This window comes from Pseudorasbora parva, chromosome 12, assembly GCF_024679245.1.
Source record: "Pseudorasbora parva isolate DD20220531a chromosome 12, ASM2467924v1, whole genome shotgun sequence".
Taxonomy (NCBI): Eukaryota; Metazoa; Chordata; class Actinopteri; order Cypriniformes; family Gobionidae; genus Pseudorasbora; species Pseudorasbora parva.
Window position 1 is genome coordinate 1948544 of NC_090183.1, and position 27976 is coordinate 1976519.

At 37.5% G+C, this 27976-nt stretch overlaps 1 protein-coding gene across 2 annotated transcripts; it reads right to left on the minus strand.

Annotated features, from left to right (window-relative positions):
• On the minus strand, nt 1-27214 carry helz2a (helicase with zinc finger 2a). Of its 2 annotated transcripts, none has more exons than XM_067458730.1 (21): nt 27133-27214; nt 23480-24084; nt 21955-22138; nt 21088-21198; nt 19670-19790; nt 19164-19557; nt 17403-18044; nt 16170-16962; nt 15975-16050; nt 12401-15863; nt 12209-12297; nt 11090-11233; nt 10869-11009; nt 10428-10572; nt 10116-10232; nt 9799-9991; nt 6499-6633; nt 6041-6253; nt 4473-4626; nt 4009-4176; nt 1-1141 (listed from the first exon to the last, which is right to left on the minus strand). In XM_067458730.1, the coding sequence occupies exons 2-21, from the start codon at nt 24058-24060 to the stop codon at nt 972-974; spliced, it is 8034 nt and encodes a 2677-aa protein (XP_067314831.1). In that variant the 5' UTR covers nt 24061-24084; nt 27133-27214; the 3' UTR covers nt 1-971. The 2 variants fall into 2 exon arrangements, with proteins under 2 accessions (XP_067314831.1, XP_067314832.1); XM_067458731.1 differs by having other exon boundaries at nt 27145-27189.
• Nucleotides 27215-27976: the final 762 nt, after the last annotated feature.

The following is a 27976-nucleotide window of genomic DNA, read 5'->3' on the forward strand; positions in this document are numbered from 1 at the left end:
TAATCAATCACATTCACATTTTTAATTTGTGACTTCAGTGTCCATATTGCAGCTCCTGTATGTGCTGTTGTGCAAATTATGTAAAGGAGCTGCACAATAAACATAAACTTAAATAAAGTACACACAGATACATCCTTAAAACATGTAAACAAATAAACACGATGGAACGTTAAAGTTCTTGCATTGCAATTGCACAGACATCAACACATGTGACTACAAGGTTCAAATGATTCAACAACATCTTTAAATCCAAATACATCTCTTCTCATATTACTAATTACTTTAAGATAATGCTATATATGCTAGTATAGTACCACCAAGTGGTCACATTTGAACATTGCAAGTACGGTATATAGATTGTAATATTTCAGTGACATGGACAAAAATCTCACAATTTATTTTATTTGCTTTTATATATACCAAATGTGATTTTTTTTTAACAAATGCGCTTTAATTTACAGTTCTCTTGAAATCCTGGCATTAAAACGAATACTTAAACACTATCAAATTCTAACATAAAACGGACTAAAAATTGATATAAAAGTTAATACATACTAAAGTGCCATGTAAAGGTTGGTTGTTTTATGATATTGATGTATAAAACATCCGACGGGTACAGTGTTCCCTTATTTATGGTAATGCATAAATGTACAGTAGATACGGGAATATCCGTAACTTTTTTTTGCTCTATAGCGGTTAATAACCAGATGCATGCGACTAGCGGAGGAACATTGTAGCCGGAACTACTTTTCTCTGTTTGAGTCTATGGCGAGTCACGAAGGGACTGTGCTCATCCGCAGCGGTTTCTACCTGTCTGGCCTGAAATAGTCCCAATATAAACACTTATTATAAGTGTACCGTAATGACTCAGGGTACGATAAAAACACGGTTTGGAATGTGGATTCATGTTGTACAATCTCATTATATATTTTTTGTAAATCTTGAACACAAAAAAGTTACGGACAGCAGCTTTAAAGACAGCTAGAAAAAATTAAAGAGCTCGAAGTGCATCTAGCAGTTCCCAGACTTTTGGATTTTTGAACCTGGATGTTCCAGGCAGGATTCACAACACATCCTTTCTCCTGATAATGATCCAGAAGTTTTTTCCACAAGACACTGCAGCGCAGCAAGTTCTCGTTACCTGTAAAATACCAGAATTAAGGCACTGTAATCCAGACATTAAGACATAATGAAGGTGTGGTTTAATGAAGGAGGTTTATTGTGTCATTAGAAAGGCTTTTTAAAGGCACAATATGTAATTTTCCGTCTCTTATTTCAAACGAAGGCGTGTCTTGACTCTTGAGTGGGTGGAGCTTTTATTCTGCCGCGAGTGTTTCTGCTTCTTCCGCTGTGTGTGTGGTAAGGCAGCGCTCTTTTATCAAATCACACACGTGAGTGTGTTAAAGTGATATTATAATGCTACTCTGTGCGTCGGCTTGGCGCTACTATGAGACACTTGTTCACACTGCAGTGAGCGAGATCATATTAGCCATGGTAAAACACGGTACTCTGTGCGGTAAATCAACAACACCAGATTTAAACAATAAGACTAACTGTGTTGAGCTGGAGAACAATCATTAGTTTCTGTCCATCAATGATCCAAACAGTGTCTAATAAAACACATCAGATATTAAAGCCCCTATGATGTCACTGATAGGTGATGCACACACTGTGTCCTGGCTAAAAAAATAGCTTATTTCTCTGGATTTAAACATTCTTGGAAACATCTGGGATAACGTCAACAAAATATATAACACTGTTCTAGTGGTTTTTGGATATTTTATTAAAAAAATCGTACATATTGCACCTTGAACCTTGAAACTATTAAAACAAACTACACTATTAAGATAAATATGAATTATAGTTAGGAGTGAATAATACTCATTATGCTTAAGAGTAGCGTCAGGAATTGGACACTTAAGGTCCGGAATCAGAGACTTGTTATAAAACAAAAATTTTGATTCCGCTTATCGATTCCTGTGTGCCAATTTTATTGTGGTTTTAAACCATTCAAGTGCAAGAAGATGCGAAATAGAATATCGCACTCAGATATAGTGCACGGATACTGAATTGAGCATCCTCTTAAATGGACAAATACACACAAAATTATGTCAAAATATCCCTGTTGGTTATGTCTTAAGCCGGGTGCACACTGTGCGATTTTGCCCACGATTTGGCCGTCTGAGACACATTTAGCAAATCCTAAAAGATTCCTCTGATCCTAGGCTAAAATCTGACGTCTTTGGTCGTTAGTTTGACATGTTCACCGGCAGCCGATTAATGAGCGCTGCAATCAAATATTACCTCAGACGAAATTCTGGCAGTGTCAGAAGATTTGGCACACAATCCTGCAGTGTGACTTCTCCTACGACGACAGTCAAATATCTCCATTTTTCAAAACAAAGTATGACCAAAATGAGAGCTAGAGATTTCTTTGTAGCCAGCATTTCATTCCCGGGTGTAATGCAGCTCACCGTCACCTAACGCGTCATTCACTGATGATATAAAACTCTGGACGAGTTTTCTTGTGCGCGTCCATTTTTAGCGCGCCTTCACTATCGTACAGTCTGACATTAATGCCAACTGAGATCTTATAATGTGACATGGCGATCACGTTCGTACTGTCTGACAAGGGACATTCGCAAAGGATTTTAAAAAAAATCGCACAGTGTGCAGGACCCATTAAGTGAATGTAAACAGTTGAGAAAGAAAACGCATGTGTATCAGTATATTTGATCCGTGCATTCGCTCTTAAAGTGACAGCAGCCTAATATTCCTGTTGTCATGAGTCTGTGTCATTAATGCTAATCAAACAACAAAAGACAACGAAAAATCACTCACTGCTCTTGACTTAATAATTTATGTAATTTAAGGATTAATCTGTATTTTATATATGAAAAGAAAACTATGCAGTGTGAACATTTGATTTTAATTTCTGAACTTTGTTCAGTTGTATTTATTTGTGCTATTGCTAATTTGTTCTAAATTGTATTACTGACTGTATACTTGTCTTTAATAATGTTTGAAATGTATATTAGTTAGTCAAGTTTATTAGTTAGTAGTTTAGCTGTTTATTCATAGCTACAACTGAATGTTTTGCGAAAAGCCAGATTAAAGGTGCACTATGTAGTATTTTTGCAGTAAAATATCCAAAAAAACACTAGGCCAGTGTAATATTTTTTGTTTAGTTGAGTACTTACAATATCCTACGTGTTTCCAACTATTTGTAAATTGTGAGAAAATTGCTATTTTAACCAAGGAGCCGGGACGTGTCAGCAGTGCGTTTGAGCGAGTCGCCTGTCAATCGCGTCATTTCTGCATTTCTCTCGGTTTTATTCTGCAGAAGCGCTTTACTCTTAGCAGTGTGAACATGTCACAGCAGCGCCGAATGAACGCACAGAGTAACGTCATTACATCATTTTAAACACACTTAAATGTATCTAATATGATAAACTGCATTACCTCATAATCATGACCGGAAAAGCGGAAGTGCGGCGCCTGGCGAATGTGTCCCGTCATAATAAAAGCCCCGGTGCTCGCGAGCTGTGTGTGTGTAACAATCACTCCAGCAGCCGTGCTCAGCTCCACAACACTTGGCCCTGCTCTGCTTCACACTACAGTAACGTTAATAACCGCATCCATGAAATTGATTTCTGCCGAGTCCAATTTTCCCCCGGCTGTGAGGTGAAGACCACATGTCCCAAGATACTGCACTCAAACTTGGCGTCATCAAACTACGCCTTTGTTTTGAATAAGTGCCCTCTAGTGGACAGAAAGTTGCCTAGTGCACCTTTAACTGTTTGATATCTTTGACTTATTTCCCCCATATTGGAATCGAATCTGGGAATCGATAAGAATCGGAATTGCTAAAATCCAACTTACACCCTACTTAAGAGACAAAATAACTGTGATGTGTGCATTATTTGCGTAATTCAAATAACAGGTGTAACAGATAAAATTGTATTAGATTCACACATTATGAATTAGTTTATTTATCAGTAAACTAACCAATGATGCACAGTCCTTCTTGCGCCCTGGTAATGCCCACGTTCACCTGGTGTGGGTCCATGATGAATCCAAGCCGCTTCATGATCCAGGATTTCGGTGGTTGTCTCTCTATATCAGACTTTGGACAAGAGCGCACAGTTGACATGATGACGTATTTCCACTCACTTCCTGTAACCAAACAAACAAAAGAGAAAAGATCAGATATAATCGTATATGCCTTAGTTAAAAAAACATGCCTATTTAAGCAATATCAAGTGTCAAAACATATCTAAACACAGCTTAGAAAGTATGAATGCCTTACTCAATATTTACTACAGTAAGTTTAAATAAGCTTTACCTTATTGTTTGACTTGTGCCCTAAACATTCTTTATGTTATACATACATATATACATATGTTTTTTAATGTTCTATCATGGGTCCAGGTCCATTGATGGAAAATGGCATTTGTTAAAAATGTTATTACCTTGACTCCTCATGATGGTGTTGACTGTGATGTCACGTATACCCTGATGGTACAGGGAGTCACTAATATTCGCAACTTGAGCGTTATATGGTGTGAGAATGGCGATGTCCTTCGCCTGTATCCCAGCCTTGATTAAAAGAATGGCGATTCTCACCTGTTGGAGTTCAGTTTTTAACGAATTAATAAATAGGCTAAATACATATTAAAGGTGCATTGTGTAATATTTATGAGGCTCTATTGACAGAAATGCAATATAATATATACATAACAATGTTTTCAGTGGTGTATAAGACCTTATGAACTGTTATGGTTTTATTACCTTAGAATGAGCCAACTCTATCTACACACACCACGGGTCCCCTTACAGTCGCCATTTTGCGCCGCCATGTTTCTAAGGTAGCCCTAAAGGGACAAACTGCTCTACAGAGCGCTAGCTACTCTCTGCTCTCTCAAACGACGACACGTTTGTCCCATAGACCGTAAAAAAATAAAAAATAAAAATTGTCCTATGACGGAAACCGTAGCTTCTCTATGTGCTTCATAAGGGAGGGGTGAGTGGTTGGTGATTGCAATTTACAACCTCACCGCTAGATTGCCTTTAAAATGTACACAGTGCACCTTTAAATAAAATAGTTGAATTTAAAACAGTAACATTTTTAGGAGGGACATAGTCATTTAAATCTTTTATTTTATTTTATTAAAACTATTTTATTTATCTTATCACTGTGTATTTCAATTTGTCTATTTGATAGCCTATTGTACAGATGAAGCATGTTACTTTTCACAGCGCTGATATATCAACAGATAATAATAACGGTTTATAATTTTTTTTACAGAGATGTCTTTAGAATTAATATTACTTTTTAAAAAAAGGTTTAAAGCTTTCTATATGAATACATCCAATGACGTCCATTTAGGACAACTGTCCTGACCATGGTCCTGACATTTGAATGTTATGAAGCGCGCGCTTTGAGGGGTAGTCGTTATGTTTCCTAGGAAACACTTGCCGCCTGCGCAACGGCAATGACTGAGGAGAATCTGAAAGAGTGTAAATCTAATGCTCTCTCTACATAATTTGGGGTAAGTACGCTTATTAATATCAGTGTTTCGTGAAAATAACTTAAGTTTTACAGTATTTGTTTAGTCATTTGAAAACAGTTGTCATGTTTTATAAGTTTTAGTCATAGTGACTGTTTTGAATCGCAAGATGGCGCCAATTAACTATAGCTCGTGTTGTTATAAAGAAACCGTGGAATTAAATGAGAGACAAAAGTAGTATTAACTCTTACTGTTTATGTATTAACTATGTAAAATATTCAAATTAGTGATCTACAGGACACAAACCTTTGTTTAAAAATAAATAAATAATATATTGTATATTTATATGTAGGAGTTCAGAAGTTTTAGGTTTATGATCTTATAATTATAATAGTTCCTTCTCTTACTTTATAAACAAACACACATATTGTACCTGCAGACAGTAACCTACAAAAATGAAAGATCCCCCAACAGGTTAACTTAATAGGCCGCTATAGCCCAAAATATACTTTCATCTGCACTTAACTTACCGCTTCTTGTGCTTCTTCCACATTTGCCTTTGAATTTTCATTCCCCCGTTCAGTCCTGACCATCAGACTTTTCTCCTTTCCTTCAACATGACCAAAGATTATGCATGTTGATTTATTCCTTGAGTTAAGGAAGAGACTCGGTTTCGGTTTTGTTCCAGTTTTTAACTTTCCTGAATAGAACTCCTCAGATGGAAATGCACAAATGTCTTCTTGCTGTAAGAGACAATATGTGTAAAATACATTATCATTTGAAGTAAATGAAACTATAATAATAGAACTGCTGATGTGTAATGGATTGGATTATTGTCACTTAGATTAAAAAAAAAAATACCATTGCTGAATACAAACTATAAATAAAAAACAACCCTTTCTTAGGCATCAAAAGCAAACAAACAACAACTGACATACATTTGTAGATATAAATACAGGGTTAAAACTATATTATGATAATTTATTACCATTCTGTACTGAGTGTCAAGCATGAGTGCTCTCTCCATGTAACGTTCGAAAAGAGATTTGCTCATTCCCAATCGCTCTACCACATCACAGTGGACTACAGGTTGCAGCTGCTTATGATCGCCCAGAAGAACAACCTACAGCATGAAATTAGTAGAATTAGAACCCAGAAGTGGATTCAAACATAATGACAATAGAATACTATCCATTTTATTATATTTATCATATTTATCTGAATGTTAAAGGGTTCACCCAAAAATGTTTCTGTCATTAATTCCTCACCCTCATGTCGTTCCAAACCTGTAAGACCTTCGTTCATCTTTGGAACACAAATTAGGATATTTTTGATTAAATATATGTACATGACCTCAATAATTTTTTGTGAAGCAATATATCGCCCATTATGTTAACATGATAATGAATGTCACCGACATTTTACTGGATTGTGCGTCCTCTTGTGTGTTTTCCGTGACGGAGGCAAAAGTGTTTCTTGGGCAGTTTCTTCAACACACAGTCGTTATCGACAAGTGAAAAAAAGGCGCCATTTGAGGCATTATAGTGTTATAACTACTGACAGTCTAGAAGAATAAGCCCCAATGGATTTGATTTCAAAGCTGCAATCCCCTGTTCAGGTGCACATATAAATGTCAACGCAGAATGATGAGTGTTAAAAGACGTTTCACAAAGGAAAATGTTTAATTACTATTATTATTATTTTTAATTTTATGTAGGATATTTTATTTTTTACCCTTAATTTCCATGATCTAAAGAATTAAAAGGTTGTCATTTGAAAGTGTGTAGGTCTACTTGCATTATTATGCTCTTATATTAGGATTATATATTCAGTGGCATAAAATAGTCTTAAAATGACTAATATCGTTTCTCGCTATTTTTTTCTGGGACGATATATCGCAAAACAAAAAGTAGTTATCGTGACAGGCCTACAAAGACAGCTATTCAAATACCACTTTCAATGCCAAGAAAGGAAGTAAAGACATCTTTAAAATAGTCATTTGACTACAGTAGTTCAATCTTAATTTTATAAAGCGTTACTTTTTGTGCACAAAAAACAAACAAAATAACGACTTTATTTAACATTTTCTTTTCTTCTGTGTCAGTCTCCTACACAGTTTACATTGTTACCGCAAGTGGATCGCTTCCTAGTTCTACGCCAGAATGCTGGCTCACCATTGGCCGATGCTGTTCACATGTGCACCACAATGCATGCCGACGCAAGAGCTAGCCAATGGTGAGCCGGCGTTCTGATGTAGAACTAGGAAGCTCTGCACTGTGAATGTAAAATGCGTAGGAGGAAAAAGTATTCTTGTTGCTTCATAACTAGGGCCGGGACTCGATTAAAAAAATTAATCTAATTAATAAGAGGCTTTGTAATTAATTAATCAAAATTAATCGCATTTTAATTGCATATAAATATTTGACCTGAGAACAGTGAGAAGTAATGTTTCACATTGATTTTATACCCTTAAATAATGACTGAATACATAAGCTTAATCAACAAAATATTGTTTATTTATTTCAGTCCAGCAGACCAGTGTAGCAAAAGCATATTTGTGATATTTGAGGCTCGATGTGCGGCGGTGATACGCAAATTCCTTGTTGTATAGCTTGCACACAACCATGCTCTTGTCGACGCTTCCATCCTTTTGTTTTTTAAAACAAAATTTCCCATCCACGGGGCCAAGCAAAGCGGTCTCATCAGCTTCTTCGTTCATGTTCACTATGGTGTGTTGTTGTCGTGAGTAGTGAGCGCTAGTTGGTGTTCCAGTATAATCGGTCTGTCGAAACTCATTCATTGAAAAACATTAAGCGGTGCAAAATTAAGTGTGGTTAAAATTATGTTATTTATTTTTTGCTTAATTAATCTTAATTAACGCGTTAAAGCAGCACTAGGTAACTTTTCAACCTTCATAATATATTTTTTAAGACTCTTGTGATGATAAATCGACTTACAATAGGTTGAATGACACGTCTGCCATAGCCTGACGAGGTCTGTATCGTTTTTAATCGTACTTTTAAACTTCGGGGTTCGGGTAGTAACCCGAGAACAAAAAGAACTACAAAATTCGACTGCTTTACGGCATATACGTCACTTCCACCAACACACACACTTCCCTACATTCGGACGTGCGAGCCCAACTTTGTTCGTCGGATAATATAGTCATGTCCGAAGCAGCACAAACAAATAAGAAAGAAAAGGTTTTGTTGGAGGAAAGCAATAAGAGGAAACGAGAGAGTGATTAAAGGCAGGACGAGGATCAACATGTGACCAGCGTTTGCTCGTCGGCGTGAGCTGAAGGAGGCGTGCCCGACCGATGCTGTCCTGCTTGTTACGGTGAGCTACCACTCAAACACTGAACTGAAGGATCATATAGATTCTGGAAAACAGTAACCAATAGACTACTATAATGACGCTGGCTTGTAAACGTGAGCATCGTGATTATTTGGCGTTTGAAAAAAATAAAACCCATGAAATGATATTCATATGACATGCTGAAACATAAGCCACTGACTGTACCTGGGATGAAGACATTTCACACGCGCCGCCAGAAGAACTCTGAACTCCTCCTGCAGTGTTCAGGGGAACTGTTAGTGCTGCACCGACCCGCGGGACGCTTTTATGAAGTTATTTGGCCCGCACGCACCACTGTATATATTTTTACAACCCGCCGCGCACCCGCGACCATTAAATAGACATACGGGGTCCGCGGGTTATGAGACGACCCGCGCATCACTAGTTCAGGGCTATCAGGGTTGTCATGTCAACAAATGCACGCGCGAACATCACTTAAGCGATGGCATCCCCTGATGTAGGATGACAGATCTTACGACAGTAGTTGAGGACATTATTTTTTCCAAACTGTAGGGGGACCCCGAGAGCAAAAGTAGCCAAGTGCGGCTTTAAAGTCCCGTAATTAATTAATTAAAGTCCCGGCCCTATTCATAACATTAAGGTTGAACCACTGGAGTCACGTGACTATTTTAAAGATGTCTTTACTACCTTTCTGGGCCTTGAAAGTGTTAATTGCTATTTTATTTATATTCAGAAAGCTCTTGGATTTCATCAGAAATATCTTAATTTATGTTCCAAAGGTGAACTAAGGTCTTGTGGGTTTGGAACGACATGAGGGTGAGGAATTAATGACAGGATTTACATTTTTGGGTGAACTAACCCTTTAAGGTACCTTTTAATGTGTGTTATTTAAACTATCCATCCTGCTAATATCCATGTTTTTTCTTTTTGTCTAAAAAGAACAGTTTGGAGTAAAAGTTCATAGTCATACCTGCTCAGGCTTATGAGCCACCAGAGGAATAAAGGCTTCAGGTTGGGTTGCCATGGCACATTCATCAATGATGATCTGTTTTATGTCGAGGGCTTCAGCTAAGGCGGGGTGTGAGGCTGCGGTGCAAGTGCACAAGATGACGTCGTGCTGCAATAATTCATGTTTTCGGGCATTTTTGAGGGTTTCTCTGTAGCTTTAAAACAAAGAAAAGTTTTGCAACTCATGAGCTTTAAATTAGCTTTTCATTTCTAAGAGATTGTGTCCAAACAATTTCTAACAAACGAGAAACAATTATGTAGTTATTAAGCCATACATACAGTTTTTTTTCTTCAGGAGTGAGTTGATCTCCTCTTCCGATTTTCAAATCAAATGCTTGTATTTGAGCGGAATATCTGTTGCCAGCCTTTCGAATCAGGTGGTGTAATGCAATGGAACTAATAAAAGAACAACAATAAACATCTGTTAATGGAAAGGTTTACACACACACACACACACACACACACACACACACACACACACACACACACACACACACACACACACACACACACACACACACACACACACACACACACACACACAATATCTACGCCCAAATAAGTGATCAATGGACAATATTTGGGGAATACCTGAGTTCTGTGTTTGGTTTTTCCCCTCTTTTTGAATTGCGCGACAGCTTCAGATTGCAACCTGGGTAAGGAAACTCCAACATCTCCATCTGATCACTGTAGATTCTGAGAGGTCTAACGTCTCGTCTAAGTTTCAAGAGATGACCTGCAACACATTTTAATAACCAGTTAATTTTGCAGTGATCATCGGGCAGGTAATGTTCTTTAAAAGTTGTATAATGTTATTCACTAGTGCCACTAAACTGACCAAATGTCATAAATACTAATTAGCTAGAATAGCATACAAGATACTACTACTCTGCACTATTTATACAATATTTACCTATAATATTTACATACTTCTGCATATTCAAAATTCTGTATTTACTGAATACCTGACTGACCCACTTCTTTTGCCAATATGCAAAATAACCAAATTTTTGTACGATTTGCGAAATTTACCTGCCACAACATCAACAGATTTATTTGAAGGGCCACAGTACAGAATAGCTCTCTTCTTCTGTGAACAGGAGGTAGGAAGCTGTTGGATATTTTTGAGCAACCAGTACACAATATGGACACCAACGACAGTTTTCCCAGTCCCTGTGAAAATGCATAACAATAATATAGCAGGACTGCAAATTAGCTTTTGTGAAACCAAAGAAGGTCAGAAACTCTCTCACCTGGTGGTCCTTGGATAAGAGTGAACGGGTTGGTCAATGCTTCTCTTATAGCTTTACTTTGACTGTTGTTTAGATGGGAAAACCCAGAAGGGAGATAATTGTCAATCTCAAATCTGCCTGGGTTCTGCTCCGGAATTCGATATCCTTTGAGGAGATATATAGTGTTAAATAAAAATAAAGATTATTAAAATAATTTAAAAAATTGAGATTTTGAAAAGAAAATGGCTAGTACTGTTACTGTAAAGGTCCTTTCACACCGGACGCATAACGAAAAAGCGCGACGAATAAGCGAATATTTAGCATGCGAATATTTCGCGTCAAAACCATTCACATCAGCCGCGACACGAATTTGCGACGTTTCAGAGCTCCAATATCCCAAAACATTCGCGGCGACAGCTGAGAAAACACGGGCACTTCATCATTCAGTGAAGACGAGCTTTTCATTTTATTTAAAGAACCGATAAGAAGGTTTTAGGTGCAGCCAGTCTGAAAAGAACAGAGAGTCTGAAAGGGAGTCACGTTATGCTAATCGCTAAAACTTTATCATGGCCGGATCAGCACTTACTTTCTAAAGTCTGTGGGACAATTTGAGGATCTCCTCCAGAGACGGCAGCGCATCTGACAAAACAAACCGCGCACTTCAGGGAATTAATCGATCCGAGCAGATGTTTCCAGTCGAGTCAAATTGAAAAACATTTTAGTGCCACAGACGTAGCCTACTGATGGCAACACGTTCACGGTTTACAGTTGTAATCTCATGAAAAATGGCATGCCTGGCAAAGGTTAAAGTTGATTGAATAGCTCGTGACATCAACTGGACATTTTGTCACCTTTGTTTCCTTTTATGTGATTGGTTGAAGCCGTTTTTGTCGACGCTAGAGTAAAAAAAAATTGACATCGAAACGAAAAAAATAAATGTCGTTTTTTCGCCTCAGCACATTCGCGTTCGGTGTGGAAGCGGTCATTACACAAACAGCTGATTGAAGAAAAAAAACATTGCGCGAATTATTCGCACGTCAAAATTGTGTCCAGTGTGAAAGGGCCTTAAGTCACAACACTTTGAAAGTAGAGTTTAATATATAGATATGCAAGATGTTACAAAGAGGCATTCTGTAGTACCTCCTCCAGAGTTGATTTTCCTGCCCATGGCAATCGTTTTCACAAGGGGGTTAGCTTTGGTTAGACTGCTAATTGCATTCTCTTTGCGCCTGTAAAATGAAAACGCATAATGAAGCTTGCATTATTTGAAGATGTGCTCATAATCTAAGGACACATTAAACAATTTTTAGAATATATGATTTGTAGTCTTACACATCTGGTAGAAGCTTTGGAATCAGCTCCAGAGTAAACCTCGTCCTCTCGCTGAATATCGCTTCTGGAGTATTTGACATGGGCATGTGGTTGATCAAAAAATCAATTTGTAAATTCTTTGGTTCTTTGGAGTCCGTTTCTTCAACTTCTGTAATTATGCCATGGGCCACCCATGTGAATGAAGGAATATCCATGAGAGCTGTGCACTGTGTGTTTTCCACAAAGGGACCATTCTGAGGTTGGAGAATCCTAGTTCGAATGCAGAGGAAACTGTTCCTCAGGTCACATTCAATAGACCACTGAGATTTCTTGTCAAGTGGGAGGAGAAAAAAACCTTTAAGCTTTGTTTTAGGAGCGGTTTCCCATTTCAAGGCTACATCTTCAATGAGAATGCTCTCGTTTTCCGCCACCGCATTTGAGGCTGACTCCATTTCACACAGAGGTTTCCATATCTCCTGATATTCCATGTATGTCTTGTATGAATTCCTTGAAGAGTGCAGTGCATATTTTGAAAAACACTTGATTGCATCTTTCACATGCTCCAAGCAAATCTCAAATTTTGGATGCACAACAAACATCTGAATTACTGGTGTCAGTAATCCTCGAGCCGTGTCTGTACCTAGCTGCACCTCGACTGCCTCACCCTGCTTTATTCTCAGCGACAATTCGGCATAATGCTCAGTGTACATGGGATCTAAATTTTCTGAACCTGTAGAGGGTCTCAGTCTTCCCTGGATTTGTCTTGTTTGGATTCTTGAGCTAACATCAAGCTCCTCAATCAGGGGAATCATCATGTCCCATTTTTCTTCTCTAACAGCAGCTGCTAGGCATTTCCAGGTCTTTGCAGGGACATAGGCCATGACTGAGTTTGCATTTTGTTGTTTGACCTCAGCAAGGATCTGAGGATTTGAGAACGAATATATCCTTCGCACCCATTTTAAAACTGTGCATTTGTTTGTTTCATCAAACTCCGGTTGCTCTGCCAGCTGAAGATCCCTGTACATAATGTCCAAGTTTTCCGATATAGAGTCTGTGTAAAGTGGGAAGGATACCCTGAAGTTTGTCCCTGACGGATTGAGTTCCACAATGTATGCCACCTTCCTTTCACTTTGGGTTGACAGTTTTAATGCAAAATACAGAGCATTCGCTTTCCTCTCATATGCTGACTGTTGGTCATTTTTCCTGGAAAATTCCATACAAGAGAGGTTAATGTCGTGAGCTGTGTACCTATTGTTTGTCTTGTCGATCACAGAATGAAGAAGACGCTGCACAATAACATCTAAGTATCGGCGGACTGGAGATGAGGCCCATGTATAGCTGTCAAGATCTAAATCAAAGTGCCCAATTCTTGAGACATGTGTCGAGTTTGAGCGCAGAATGCATGCTTTGTGAAACAGTCTCCTAAATGCAATAGCAAAAGGGAGAAGTTGGGGGTGAATATCATCAGTTGCAACAAAGTCAATTAATTTGTAGATATTTTTCTGCTCTGCTGCTGTCTTCAGGCATCTGAGAAGTGATTTTAATATAGGGAAGGTTTCAGAATCAGAAAGGTGTGTCTGAGGGTTTGGCTTGGCTGTGTGGTTGATCAAACCATTCACTTGATGCGACACGGGTTCACACTCACGAGCTCGACTTGAGAAGTGAACAGACAGAGGAATCAAGGAGGCATTTTTGTCAAAAAGGTCAGCAAGCTTTTCCCTTTTTGGTCCGTCCTGACATCTCAGTGGAGTTATGCTCCTTGTTGTTTCATCAAACAGAAGGCGTTCAGCAACCGTGTGGTTAAACATCACCATCAGCTCTTCCACCATTTGGTGAGATCGTCTTCTTCCGAGGGTTACATCCTCATCTGGCCGTTTGTAGCACCAGCTTTCCTGTTTCCTGTATCTCCTGTGAACTTCAGCAAAGTTCCATGCTTTCACAAGGCAGATTTCAAGCGGGTCAGAATGCTGTCGATTGTTTTCAAAGATGTCTTCCACTTCATCATATGAAAACTTCCTCTTGGAGTGAATGACAGACTTGCAAATGTATCTTCCCTTTATGCGGCTTGTCTTTGCATCTACTTGTATTATCAATGAGATGGCTCGTCTGTCATGGTTAGGGATTAAACTGAAGAAATTGGCACTCAACTCTTCAGGGAACATGTGTATCGGCTCCTTACCACGTTGATAGAATGTAGTGCACAGCTGTCTTGCATACTTGTCCAGTTCACTGTCTTTAGCCACAAAGCTTGCAACATCAGAAATGTGAATTCCTATTTCAAAGCACTCACCTAAATCCCGTACACTGATTGCATCATCAAGGTCTTGTGAATCGGCAGGATCAATGGTGAATGTTGGAAGCATGCGAAAATCTTTTCGTCCGTCTCCAAATAAACTGAGACCTTGAAAGTTTTGCATCTGCTTTTTCAAAGATGAAGAAAGTGTCCTCCTCAGCTGGAACTCTATGCCGAGTATATTCAATCCATCATCTAAAGTTGTTATTTTTGGAAACAGTCCCACAACGATCCCCAAGGGATATCTGGAATACTTTCTCCACTGAAGGACTTTGACAACAAAAAGATAATTTCTGTGTGCTTCATTGATTTTGATGAACTTGATGTTGTCATGATGTCTTACAGCGATGTGGTTTGGTTTGTCTTTACAAAATGGTGTGTAGATTTTGGTTATGCAATTGTTTATAGGTATCATCACTTGACTGTCATATTTTTCAAGGGTGCAGACAAATTCTTTGACAGCATCTGCACTTTCAAGGATGTTGATTACTTTTCCCGTTAGGTGATCTGATTTCTCCTGCAGGATCTCCACTGTTACTTTGTCTCCAGGGAATGCCTGTCCGATATTCTTTCTACCCTTAATTTCGATTCTCAGAGTAGGCTCATCAAGTGGTATTGCATAAGCTTGATAAAAATTCTGTGTGACTAGCTCGCAGCGTTTGTGGACGGTAGAGCTAGTGAACATTTGTTCTTCATCAACTTCTGTTATTTGGTTTTGAATACTACTGACAGCGTGTTCATTTTGAAAAACTGGAAACAAGCCTTCCTCTGTCAATGGAACATTGATGTCTTTGCTCTCATCAAGAAGCTCTTGAAGTATTGGGTCTTCTGTGTCTGGTATTTCAGATGTTGTTGATTCACTGTCGCTGGTTTCTTCATCCTCACTTTTGTAGAGCTCAGATATCTCAAGGAGATCTTGTTTCAAAGAATCCAAGCTAAAGTCATGGGCACTTCCCTTCTTGATGCAGTACTCTATATAAGATCCCCAAAGTCTACAGCACATGCCGAACTGATGGCAAGAAAGTGCAGCTGCATCTCCAACAACAATTATTTGGGATTGGGCTCTTGTCATAACAGTATTCAACACTCGCATGTCATTGAAAAATTCAAGACAGGTTTGGTCCGGCTCCATCTCCAATAGGCTGTCCTTGGTGTGCACAGTGGAAACCACAATGACTCTGAATTGTTTTCCTGCAAAATATGGGAAAAGGCAGTATGCTCTTTGAATCATATCCATGAATACTAATATGTTTGTACATAATCATGGCATTGCCTTACATTTGTGCAATGCATCATCCTTACCTTGCACATTTTCTGCATTCTCCACAGTAAAACGGGGCAGTCTAAGCTGACGCAGTCTATGCCGTATTTCAAACACCTGAAACACAAAAGAGGCAAAAGCATCTGGTATAAACACACTGGCAAGAATTTGACGAATTAGCAGCATGACATTAATAAAAAACAATGTAAATTGGTGAATAGCAATATGTTTGATACCTGTCTGCCTTGAGAAAGGACACAGACTGATTCTGGATCTTTATCACCCCACTCCTGAGGCCATTCCTCCATTATTTCTTGCACAATGTCAACAACTCTTAGAATTTGTTCTGGATTGAACCAGGACATGCTTGTTGTGTCCAAACAGCATTCTCCTCTTACATGACGGAACTGCAAGGCATGCTGATGTGGATGAGAAGGCACATCTCCTTTAGCCTTTATCACATCACTCTTTCCCACATAAAAATGTGTTGAGACAAAGTCCACAATGTCCTTTGTGGAACGGTAGTTTTCATTGAAAATGATTCGGGATTGTTTGGCAGCACTGCTGTTTTCAGCTTGGTAGTGATAGAAGAGACGATTGAGCATGGTATGTTCTGAGTATTTGTCTCGTCTCACAGAGAAGAGCTTGGGTCCCATCTGCATGTGATCTCCTGCTAGAACTACATGTGTATTTTTACCAGCCAAGCCCAGTGCCATAAGAGCCTCACACTCCAACATCTGAGAAGCTTCATCAATCAGAATATGGCTGAAGTAGTTTTCCGGGAGCTTCATGTCATGGAAGAAACGAGCCAGTGCAGTTGTTGTTATGATTATTCTTGTGGAATCTAGAACAGCTTTATCAGGAAACTCAAATTGATTGCCACCTCTGGATAAATGGCAGTACTGTAGAGTGATAGGATCAGTGGATCTGAGATTGCTTTCCATTGCCTTGATTCTCAAAGGTTTGGCTTCACAATGAACAGTTGTTACATATTCATGGAAATGGCCTCTTATATAAAGATCAGCTGAACTGCATTCGGGAAAAAATAGATAAATATTAGTAGCTGGTACAATGAAACATTTAGAACAATTTGGCAGACATTTTTATGCAATGGGACATTGCCTTCAAGGCATTCATTTTATCAGCTTATGAATTTCCCTGGGAATTTAACCTATAACCTCAGCATTGCTTGTGCCATACTCTACTGTTTGAACTACAAGAATGCAAATGTATTTAAGCAAATGTATATGAAAGGTCAATGTCATGTTGAAAAGACCAAAGATATGTTGTATGTTGGATGCTGGCGTGCCAACGTCTCCACAAGGCTTTTTAACTATGCTGGTCCTCAAGACAGGTCAGTTCCAAACAAGCACTAACCAGAATAAATCAGCATGGGATGTTAAGTTATTCTGAGCTGGTTGTTTCAGCAAGTACACCAACAAAAGTGCCACAGAATTGTGATGTCTTACCTGTTTGTGTGTGTACAAATCAGGATTTTGTTCTGTGGTTGCTGCACAAGAGCCTGGGCCATCTTTGCAAGGGTTCGAGTTTTCCCTGTTCCAAAAGGTCCATAAATCAGCAAAGGTGGGATACTGCTTTTGTTGTCTGTTACACCCAGGACGAAGTTCATTGCTGCTTGCTGTTTCTCATTTAACTCTTGTGCATCTGACTGGCAAGAAATACACAAGTTGCTGTTTTTCAGATCAGGCAAAACTTTGTCCAGGTCGAAGAGATCATCAATGGCCTTGTGCATCTCGCAAAACCATAGACGGTTTATTTGGAACTGGACTTCCATCTCACAATCCTCTCCATTCTTGAGATTAAGATCAGTGCAGCAGTGTTTGGAAAGCTGTAGATGTACTTGTTTATCAGTGGTAGTGTCCTTCAGAAATTCAGCCTCATAAATAGGCCCAAGGTAATTATTGTTTTTCACCACACGAACAAGAGATCTGATTGCATGTCTTTTCACTATGAAACCTTGAGGGGCATCAGGAGTGAGTGGTTGAGACACAGGCACAGCAGCAAAAAGTTCCCCCGGATAAGCCCATTTCATGCCAAACATGTCATCAGACAGTTGATTTTTCAACTGCACAGTTCCTCGCAGATTCAGCCTGAAAATATTTTGGAACAAGTTGTTATAAACTGCAAGAGTCAAATATTGGATTTAGACCTAAAGATTAGGGATGCACCGAAAATTCGGCCACTGAAAATGTTTGGCCGAAAATGGCCCAAAAGAGCCTTTTCGGTTTTCGGCCGAAAGACTTTTATCACCGAAACAATACGGCAGAAATGTTGTGATGATGCAAACACAAACCGTGACCTCCATGTGCTTGTCATGTCTGCGGTGTTGGACGTATGTGGTTCATCACATCTGATGACGCATCTATAATATGGGTTGTAACTTGAAAATAATGTTTTGTTTATGTTTTTGTCGATGGATATGCGTCCTGGCTCCTCAGTGATACACTACTATAACAACAGCGATGATAAAAGACAAACGGGCAAAACGATCTCTCTTTGAAAACAATGTTCAATGCATGCGAGTGCTGCCGTATGTTCGAATATGACCAGTCGTTCTCGCCTTCATCACCAGAAGATCTGTCTCTGTGCACTCATCCGAAAGCGCGCTCTCGTCTCACAGAATGCAACTATTGAGTTCTCTGTCAAGTCTTGCGCTTGAATGGACAAACTCACACAAGAAGTATGCCAACATGTCCATCTTGATGAGTATTCTAGCACACATAATCTGAATATGCCTTAAGTGAACTTTATACAGTCGAGAAAGAGACGCATATCCGTGGATTAGGTCTTAAAGGGGCAGTAGCCTTTACTGCTGTCTGTTTAATGTCAAACAAAAGGACATCAGTCACTCAATGCTCTTGATTGAATAGCTTTTGTAAGTTTAATAAGGATTAATCTTTAATTTAAACAGTTAAATATGCCTGTGCATTATTATTTAATTTACACATGAGTGAGGTCAAATTAAAAATTTTAGTTAGAATTTTATTTTATGCAGTGCATTGTTGCAAATTGATTTATTATTTGAAACTTTAATATTAATGAATGCAATTACAATGCCTTGATTTTTAGTAAAGTTACCCAGTCATAGCCATAAATGCAATGGTACTAATAATTGGCATAATATCTTTGGGTGTTTCGGTTTTCGGTTTTGGCCAAGAATTTTGATTTCGGTGCATTCCTACTAGAGATGTAAACTGTATATACTGTACCTGGCAAGCAGTTTCCCTACTTCCTTTTCCTCCTGGTATAAAAAATTGTGCATGCTCTGTTTGTAATTCCCACGGTTAATTAAACTGTTGGATTGGCATTTCATGACGAGCGGGTATCTGTTCAATAGCTCTTCCTGTGCCTCATCTCTTTCAACAAAAGGAATGATTTTCAGGCTTTCCTCATTCCAGGGATCAAGATTCCTGGCAGTCTCGGGTTTTTCTAGCAGAGCTTCAGGTGCTGGACATGTGACTGGTGTTCCCTTACACTCATCCTCCTCTCCAACTCTGACCTTGAGTTTTTGTCGCAGTACAGGTCTCGTATTGAAGTCAAACACTACCCACTGCTCATACAGGCCTGGCTGGTCAGATTTGAAGGTCACTGGAATTTCATATACTGCAGAAACAATTTACAATCAATATTTGAATGGTTTTTGTTTTAACATGGCAGTTCAATAATGAATTAATAGTTTTCTTTCTGGGTTTTGTAAGACACTTTCAATCTTCACCTTCACTATTCTTTTTAAACCAAGCACTAGTGGAATAGGAAAGTTCCTCATGGGGGTTTTGGCTGAGGCTGAATTTCGCCCCCTGTTCCCGTTTGAGTAAAGCAATCACTTCTAGATGTTCCTGGAGGGATTTAAGAGTACAAATCAATGTCATTGAAAATGTGCCTTTTCTGCACTACTAACACATTTAAAGCTGAGATTAAAAAAATATATATAATCAAAAGGTCATTATAACATGGATGGTTTACCCCAAAATAAAAAATGATCCCATGGTTTACTCGCCCTCAAGCCATCCTAGGTGTATATGACATTCATCTTTCAGACGAACACAATCAGAGTTATATTAAAAAATATTGCTCTTCCAAGCTTTATAATAGTAGTGAATGGCGGCCCTGATTTTCAAGTGCATTCATCCATCATAAAAGTGATCCATTCGGCTCCAGGGGGGGTCAATTAAGGCCTACTGAAACAAAGCAATTGGTTTTTGTAAAAAAAAAAAAAAAAAATCCATATTTAAAACTTTATATGCTAAAGTAACTCGCTTCCGGCAGTCGACTTGCACCAAAAGAGTAACCTCTGACAGCTTTGACATCTCTCGCGGTTCAAACAAATACAGCTGTGCAACAAACTCAAGCTTTTGTTCTCTTATATTGAAATTCTTCAACATTTGTGTTTAAAAATTCTCATTTTAGACCCTTCATTTGTGACCGGTGTTTTGTTTTGTATCCTCTGCGCTTCCGCGTTGGTCAATAAGTCATGGGTCGATCAGGGGTTACTCTTTTGCCATAAATCAATGTGTACTGCCGCCTGTCTGAAGCTATTTTAGTTTAAAGTTTTACATTTGGATATTTTTCTTACACATACGGTTGGTTTCGCTTCAGAAGGTCTTTATCAACCCCCTGGAGCCGTGTGGAGAACCTTTATGATGGATAGATGCACTTTTTTAGGCTTGACTACCATTATAAAGCTTGGAAGAGCGAGGACATTTTTTAATATTGCTCCAGTTGTGTTCATCGGAAAGAAGAAAGTCATACACCTAGGATGGCTTAAGGGTGAGTAAATCATGGGGTTATTTTCATTTTTGGGTAAATTAACCCTTTAACTCATCATAATAACTTTTAGTTAGACAAGATTCAACTTATTTTTAAGTTAATTTAATGTATATTAAATATATAATAATGACTAAAAAAACTGAATTATGCATTATTACATCTTTATACCACACAAAATAGACTTGGTAACAAAATCTAAAATCTTTGACAAGCGCTTATTAACTTTTTCTAAATTTTAAATTTCATAAGGATAAGGTTTCCCCTCAGGGTTCGTTGATCATTTAGCTGATCAAGAAGCTCAAAACACCGCTTTGAACCCCATTATTCCTAAAAAACATAAGAAAATATAGTAGTTAATGCACAAACCTTAGAAATAATGGTAAAAATCCATGTACACTGTATTCCCTTCTTCCTTACATAGACACTGTCTAAATCTGGGTCACAGGTGATAGAAACATCATCAAGGGTGTCACTGATCTGCAGGAATATTGATTCAATCAGTATTTATGATGTTGTAAAAAGAAAACATGTACAGTAAACATTAAAGCTTTGGTTTCAAATCTATAGTAATGAATTTAGCATGGGCCAATAAAATAAATGCATGACATTATACATTGTTCATTGCTGTATGGCAAGGCTGTAAACATTGGGGGGGACCAATTTTTTTATTTTCATAAAGCACAAATAAAACAAAATTCTAGGTCTAATTCTAATTGGGAAATAATATTTTTGGGGGTATTTGAAAATAATATTTACATTAATTTACGACAAATATATTGTTAGTCTCAAAATTCTTCCCGTTTATGAATAAATACATAGATCTGCTATTAATGATTGAAATCCTTAGTGGTCTGGTGGTTTTTGTAAACCGTGTCAAAGGGTTCAGGTTCTAATCCGCCCTCATATAGTTTTTTTCTTCTTCATTAAAATCAAAGATGTTCAATGATTGTATATTAAGAGCAAGGACACGTTTGTATGCATTTTTGTTTTGTGATTTCACCGGAAGGAATAGAGTCTCCACAATGGGCAAATCAATATAAATCGATAAATGAATCGATTTCTAACCCTAACCCTAACCCAGACTAAAAATTTAACTTTTAAACCTTTTTGTCATCTTAACATATAGAGTCCTGCGTAATGAAGTGCAGTGCAAGAATTTCTAATATTTGGTGGGACAATTTGCCCATTTCTAATGTCTGTGGTGGTTATGGCCCCGCTGTATACCCCACTTACAATCATTATCTTGTTGTCGTTGTGCCTGTATTCGTCCAGAAGACTGTCCTGATAGGACAGTAAACCAAGTTCGTCTGCATCCCTGGCTTTTTTCCGTGCAGCCTTGATTCTTTTTTGCCATTCATGGAGTTCCTCTTTACTGTGTGCCTTTGTGCAGTTATCTCCATACTCACATATCAGGGACCTATGGGAGAATATTTAATAGGCTTCTTTAACACTCTGAACCAAGCAAACATCTAATGTCTAGGGGTGTAACGATATATCGCAATATAAAAATATGATGATATGTATCGTTGATGGAAACAATATGATTTGCGATACAGAGTTGTTTTATCCAAGGCTCAGTTTGCTGTAGTAGGCCTATTTATAAGGTATACTTCACCCAAACACACATTTACAAATGTACGACAAATGTAAATTCTGTCATGTCGCTACTCACCATCATGTCGTTTTTCGTTTAACTTCCAAACACAAATGAAGATATTCTTTATGAACCCTGAGGGATTTCTGTCCCTCCATTTAAAGTCCATTATTCCTCTCAAACTTAAAATATCCACAAAAAAGTCATAAAGGCATTGTAAAAATAACTAATCGAGTGTCTAATAATCACCAGAACACATTTGATTTTAGTAGTTTGATTGTTCAAAGCATTTTAGATGGTTTATTCTTATATGTATAGTGCATTAATAGCGGGAGAGGAAAATGAAAAACAGTACTAAATATAAAAAAATAAATATATATATGTATATATGTATAAATGTATATTTTACAAAAAAATGTTTTACTATAAAATCAAAGGCATAATTCTAACCAAGTTGTGTTCCAAATTTGAAGTTATATCACAAAAATAGAAGTCCCAATGAGATTTTGTTTAGGCGCTGTACCATAAATAGCCACCGGGTTTCATTCAATTTTCATTGATTGTTTTTTTGTGGCATTTTTCTGTAGATTCCTGTCCAAATATCACTTTCATCATAAAACAGTCACCAAATATGGAACCTTGAGACTAAGACCTTTCCAATGATATGTGTTTTTTCAAGATTAGAAAAGATTTTGATTATAAATTAGTTAAAATACATTTCGTAGTATGAAACATGACACGCCCACTAGGGGAGGAGCCTGCTAGAATAATTTAGATCACTGTTTCCATGGAAATGCAAAGTCTGACTTCAAAACGGTTTTCACAGGATGAATTTTGAGTTCGTAAGCTTTCGAATGATACCTACTTTATGATAATTACTAAAATATATGATACGAAAAAAAAAGAACGCCAAGCGTCCGTGTCAGTAAACGACTATATATAATGTTGAATATAATGTAAAATGACGCAATGGGGGAATATTTGTGGGTCCTTATAATATTATTTTAATAATAATAAAAAAGTAAAAAAAAAAAAAACTTTCTTTATGTTGGCTTAAAATATCGGGATACATATCGTATCGTGAGTTCAGTATCGTGATGTATATCGAATCGTGACACGAGTGTATCGTTACACCCCAAGTCATGACACACTTCATATAAATACCTTTCACACAGTTTCAAGTTCTTGTTTGTTGGTGGCGGATTACGGTACTTCCATTGCAGAGAGGTATCTTCAAAGATCAGTCTCCTGTGCTTCACAGTAAAACAGTGGTTCATGAATTCCTCATCTGTTCGGAAGTGTTCCTGACATAACGGGCAGTCTAACGGTCCTCTTTTCTCTTGAGACTTTGTCTGCAGTGTCCTTTGGTCTCGCTTTATCACATTCACAAGCTGGGGAATTGTCAGATTTTCATCCTTCATGACGTTCCACACTGAAGCTTCCTCTGGGCTCCTAGCGAAGGAACATCTACTTCCATGCGTTTTGCATCCATGTTCTTCAGTGTAATACCAGCAAGCAACATACTTGTAAGGTCTAGGAAAGTTTGGCAGGGGAGCAACTGGCCTCCATACTAAATTGGGGCCTTTCAACTTGACCAGTAAGATGTTTTCTGAGCAGTGATGGGCGATCTGGTTAAGGGAGTATGAAATCGCACTGTGTTTTCTGCAGCACTTCCTACATCTCGCACACAGACTGAACGTCTCTTGTAATGTTTGAAGATTATGATGATTGCCTACAAGAGCCATGACTTAGAAAGTGCCTTTATTTTCCTGTGAAAATAAATCATGTGAAAATTAGAATAAGATCCATTTAAACCTTTTTGTTTTAAACAGTGAAATAGTACGCATTATGTTGCTCCTACTATATAACAGCTTTTGTTTATCAATTCTTTTGTCTTTGTAACCCTCTACACACATCTTGGCAATTGGTTGTCTATTGGCTATCTCAGAGTAGAGTGCCCCATACGTCAGCGTGTGAAATTTGGTAAAAATATCTCATTTTGTTTAGGAGATATAGACATTAATATTCATGAACACATCCAAAATGTCCTACACCTGACGTTGAATGCATTTTTTTTTTGTGCCTCTTGCAATAAAATTTCACATGAAATTGTCAACCCGCTATCATTGCGATTTTCCTATGGAGGTTTCGTCTCGATTGGACAAACGGTTTCAAAGACATTCACAAAAGTTTTTTAAGCACTAATTAAAACATTGCCCAATCCATATAACGAAACCTACCATGTTTGGTATCATTTGACTAGGCAAGGATTCAGGAATCTAAGGAGATAACTCCTTAGTCAACCACATACAAAGTTATAAACAAGTAAAAAAAAAAAAATCCCCACTAGGTGGCGCTGGCCCAACGCTTCTCAGACTCTTTCAGGATATCGTGACGATAACCCATTCCAAGTTTTGTTAAGATACGTTCATGCATTCATAAAATACAGCACTTAAAAATGGCAGCTGACATGTAAATACTGGATATCACTCTACTTGGTATGCCGCCCCAAAATCTAACAAAACCACTTTTATTATAGGCAAACTCTTCAGAAGTTATAAGCTAAAATATCTATTATCTTTACATCACCAGTAGGTGGCGTGGTGCTGCAGCTAAACACAGCATGTAGCCTAAGGTCTTGTTTGTGATTATGTGTACCAAGTTTGGTCCGAATACGATAAAGCGTTGTGGAGCAGCCTGAAGTCTATTTTTGAAAGCACTACATAAAATTTGTTTGCGCGTTATTCGAAAACACTTTGATGAATCGACTTAAATTCCCTAATGTTTTGTTGACATTGCCTGAAGATTATTTGGTTTAATTTTCGTGCAAATCGGATAAACCATCTAGGATGAGTTTAAAATAGTAGTAATGTTGGCGGGAAAATTTACACTACAGAAAATGTAATCATATGGTTCAATCGAATCAGCTTGAGCCACAGACTTAGAGAACAAATTATCATAGCTATCAAAATCCAGTGTTCTGTATTTTCCGTACGTGAGTATTTGTTGTAGCTGGCTATAAAAATAATAATAAAAAAATAAAAATAATGTTGTGTACTGTGCTAATTCATTGAGATTTCTTACAGCTCTTACAGGTTGTTGGCCTTGTTTGTTTCGTTGCTTCTATTGCTCTCCCCTTTTTTGTAAGTCGCTTTGGATAAAAGCGTCTGCTAAATGATTAAATGTAAATGTAAATGTAAAAAATAATTTTGTTTCTAGCCCTTACGGTTCAAAAGATATTAGCATAAATGGGAGTGCATCTTTGGACAGTTTGTGGCGCTAGAGGCATTGAGAGAGTCCAAATTTGTGGGCACACATCTGTGTGCAAAATTTCATAACTTTCCCTCAAGCGGTTCTATGAGCTGTCATTGACTTCCATGGCGGAATAATAATAATAATAATAATAATAATAATAATAATAAATCTAACGATTACAATAGGTGCCTCCGTACCATCAGTGTTTGGCCCCTAAAAACACTAAACAAAACAATAAAATAACATACAAAGACAATATACAAAGAAACTAGATTAGAAAGACTTGCATATTACTTTAAGTTTCCCAACATGATATGACGAAACAAAGACATACGGGTAACACTTTACAATAAGGTTGCATTAGTTAACATGAACTAACCATGAACAACAAGTTAATATTTGTTAAAGTTAGTTAATAAAAATCAAGCTGTTCATGGTTTGTTCATGTTAGTTCATACATTGTAAAAAAAAATGTTGGTTTTTGTTGGTTTAACTTTAAAAAGTAAGTAACCTGGTTGCCTTAAAATTTTAAGTTTATTGAAATTAAAAATTTGAGTTGATACAATGAAGGAAATTTGTTTAATAAATAGAAACTCAAAATATTATTGTATCTGAACCACATAAAAAATGTGATAAATCATGAAAATAGCACTATTTGGCTGCGTCATCACAAATAAAACACACACAATTACCCAATATGCTTACAATTTTTTTTAACAATCTTTTAATAAAGGTTGTCGAATCTCAAAAAATGTTCATTGTATTAACTCAAAATTTAAATTTCAATTAAATCAAAATTAAGGCAACCAGGTTACTTTTTTTTCTAAATCATTTTTTACAGTGTATGTGTGTTAACTAATGTTACCAAGATTTTAATACAGCATTAGTTAATGTTAAAATTAACATGAAGAAAGATAAATAAATGGTTTATAAGTGCAGTTAATTATTAGTTCATGTTAATTAATGAACCTTATTGTAAAGTGTTACCGAAACATGTTATTCTTACACATTGTGTGATTTAAAGTAGAGCCCAGAAGTATTTAAATCGGCTGTGTAGCAGAAAACAGCATTACTCCGTTATTAAGGGGGTGGGGGGCGTTTCCCCCACTCTACCTCAGTGTAGACAGAATGGGAGATTATTTATAATAACATGCTGAAACAATACAAACATACAATCAAGATAATGTTGCACAGTTAAAATGAAAGATGATAATGCATCAGAAAGATAATTCTCTGCGGATCTACCGGAAGTTAAGTTTGGGCCACAAACGCTTTGTTTATGTTGCTGCCGTTGAAACAGTAATTTCAGTTCTGTAATGTTTTACTCACTCTCATGATGACTTCCTTTTTTCTGTCTTACACTAATGTTCAGCAGAATGAGAGACTTACAGGGAAAACATTAAAGTAAATAGTGAATTAAATGTTGCCATTCTTGCCCAAGAGCTTTTGAATTGCACATATAACATAATTAAATGACCTTTTTCACAAAACTTCCACTAAATACAAGCTGTTCACAAAAGAATCAGGTAAACGTGAATTAATAATGCATAGAACCATCTTACCTTCATGTATACCTCAAAGGTTTCCTGATGTTGTGATATATTCCTGTTACTCACGGTCATGTGCATCTCATCTCGCTTGAGGTCTTTAAGCAATTTATAGATGTTGTCGAGTGACGCTGGCTAAGCCACTCCCTTACACAATAAGTTTCCTTTTCCAGCACAGTGGGCTTTTACTGAGCAGTGCAAATGCAGTTCTAGCTTTCAGTTTCAATACTGATGAAAACAACAGGAAGCAAACAGAAGAGCTTGACACACACAGCTGTTATCTTACAGAATCACAAACAGACAACTCTTAATGTCAGTTGTAGGGGTAAACTGAGGTAGGAAATGATCAATTATAATAAACTTTTGCTGTTATACATACAAAACTGGACATTAATGTTTGCATGTATGAGCATTTTTACACAAATTAGACGTTTTCCACATTGTACAGGTTTAAAGTCCCCCTGTAGTCAATAATTGTATCCATTTAAACTCATCTTTACCCACCAAAATGACATATTTAAATGTTTTTGTTTCCCCTTCATGCCTTAAATAGTTTAAATGTAACTCGACACCCTTGCTTCGGGAGAAAATACTCATCTCTGATGCATTTGCTCTTGGTTTGTCTTGAAGCATTTTAAAAACAACAGAGACATGCAAAAAACATTAAAAATGTACATATTTCAGAATATATACTGAACAATCTTTTCCCTGTATTTAAAATGTTTCTTTTAACCAGGACCTAATGATAATAAAAGAAAATTAAGATTATATACCAATCAGGCATAACATTATGAGCACTGAGAGGTGAAGTGAATAGCACTGATGATCTCTTCATCACGGCTCCTGTTAGTGGGTGGGA

Excerpts from the sequence above, each read along its gene's own strand:
- helz2a (XM_067458730.1), bottom strand. The coding sequence starts at position 24,060 with ATGGCTCTTGTAGGCAATCATCATAATCTTCAAACATTACAAGAGACG. Across the intron at positions 15,864-15,974 it reads GAATGCAGAAAATGTGCAAG|GAAAACAATTCAGAGTCATT; the intron begins GTAAGGATGATG and ends CATATTTTGCAG. Across the intron at positions 11,010-11,089 it reads TCTTATCCAAGGACCACCAG|GGACTGGGAAAACTGTCGTT; the intron begins GTGAGAGAGTTT and ends GCATTTTCACAG.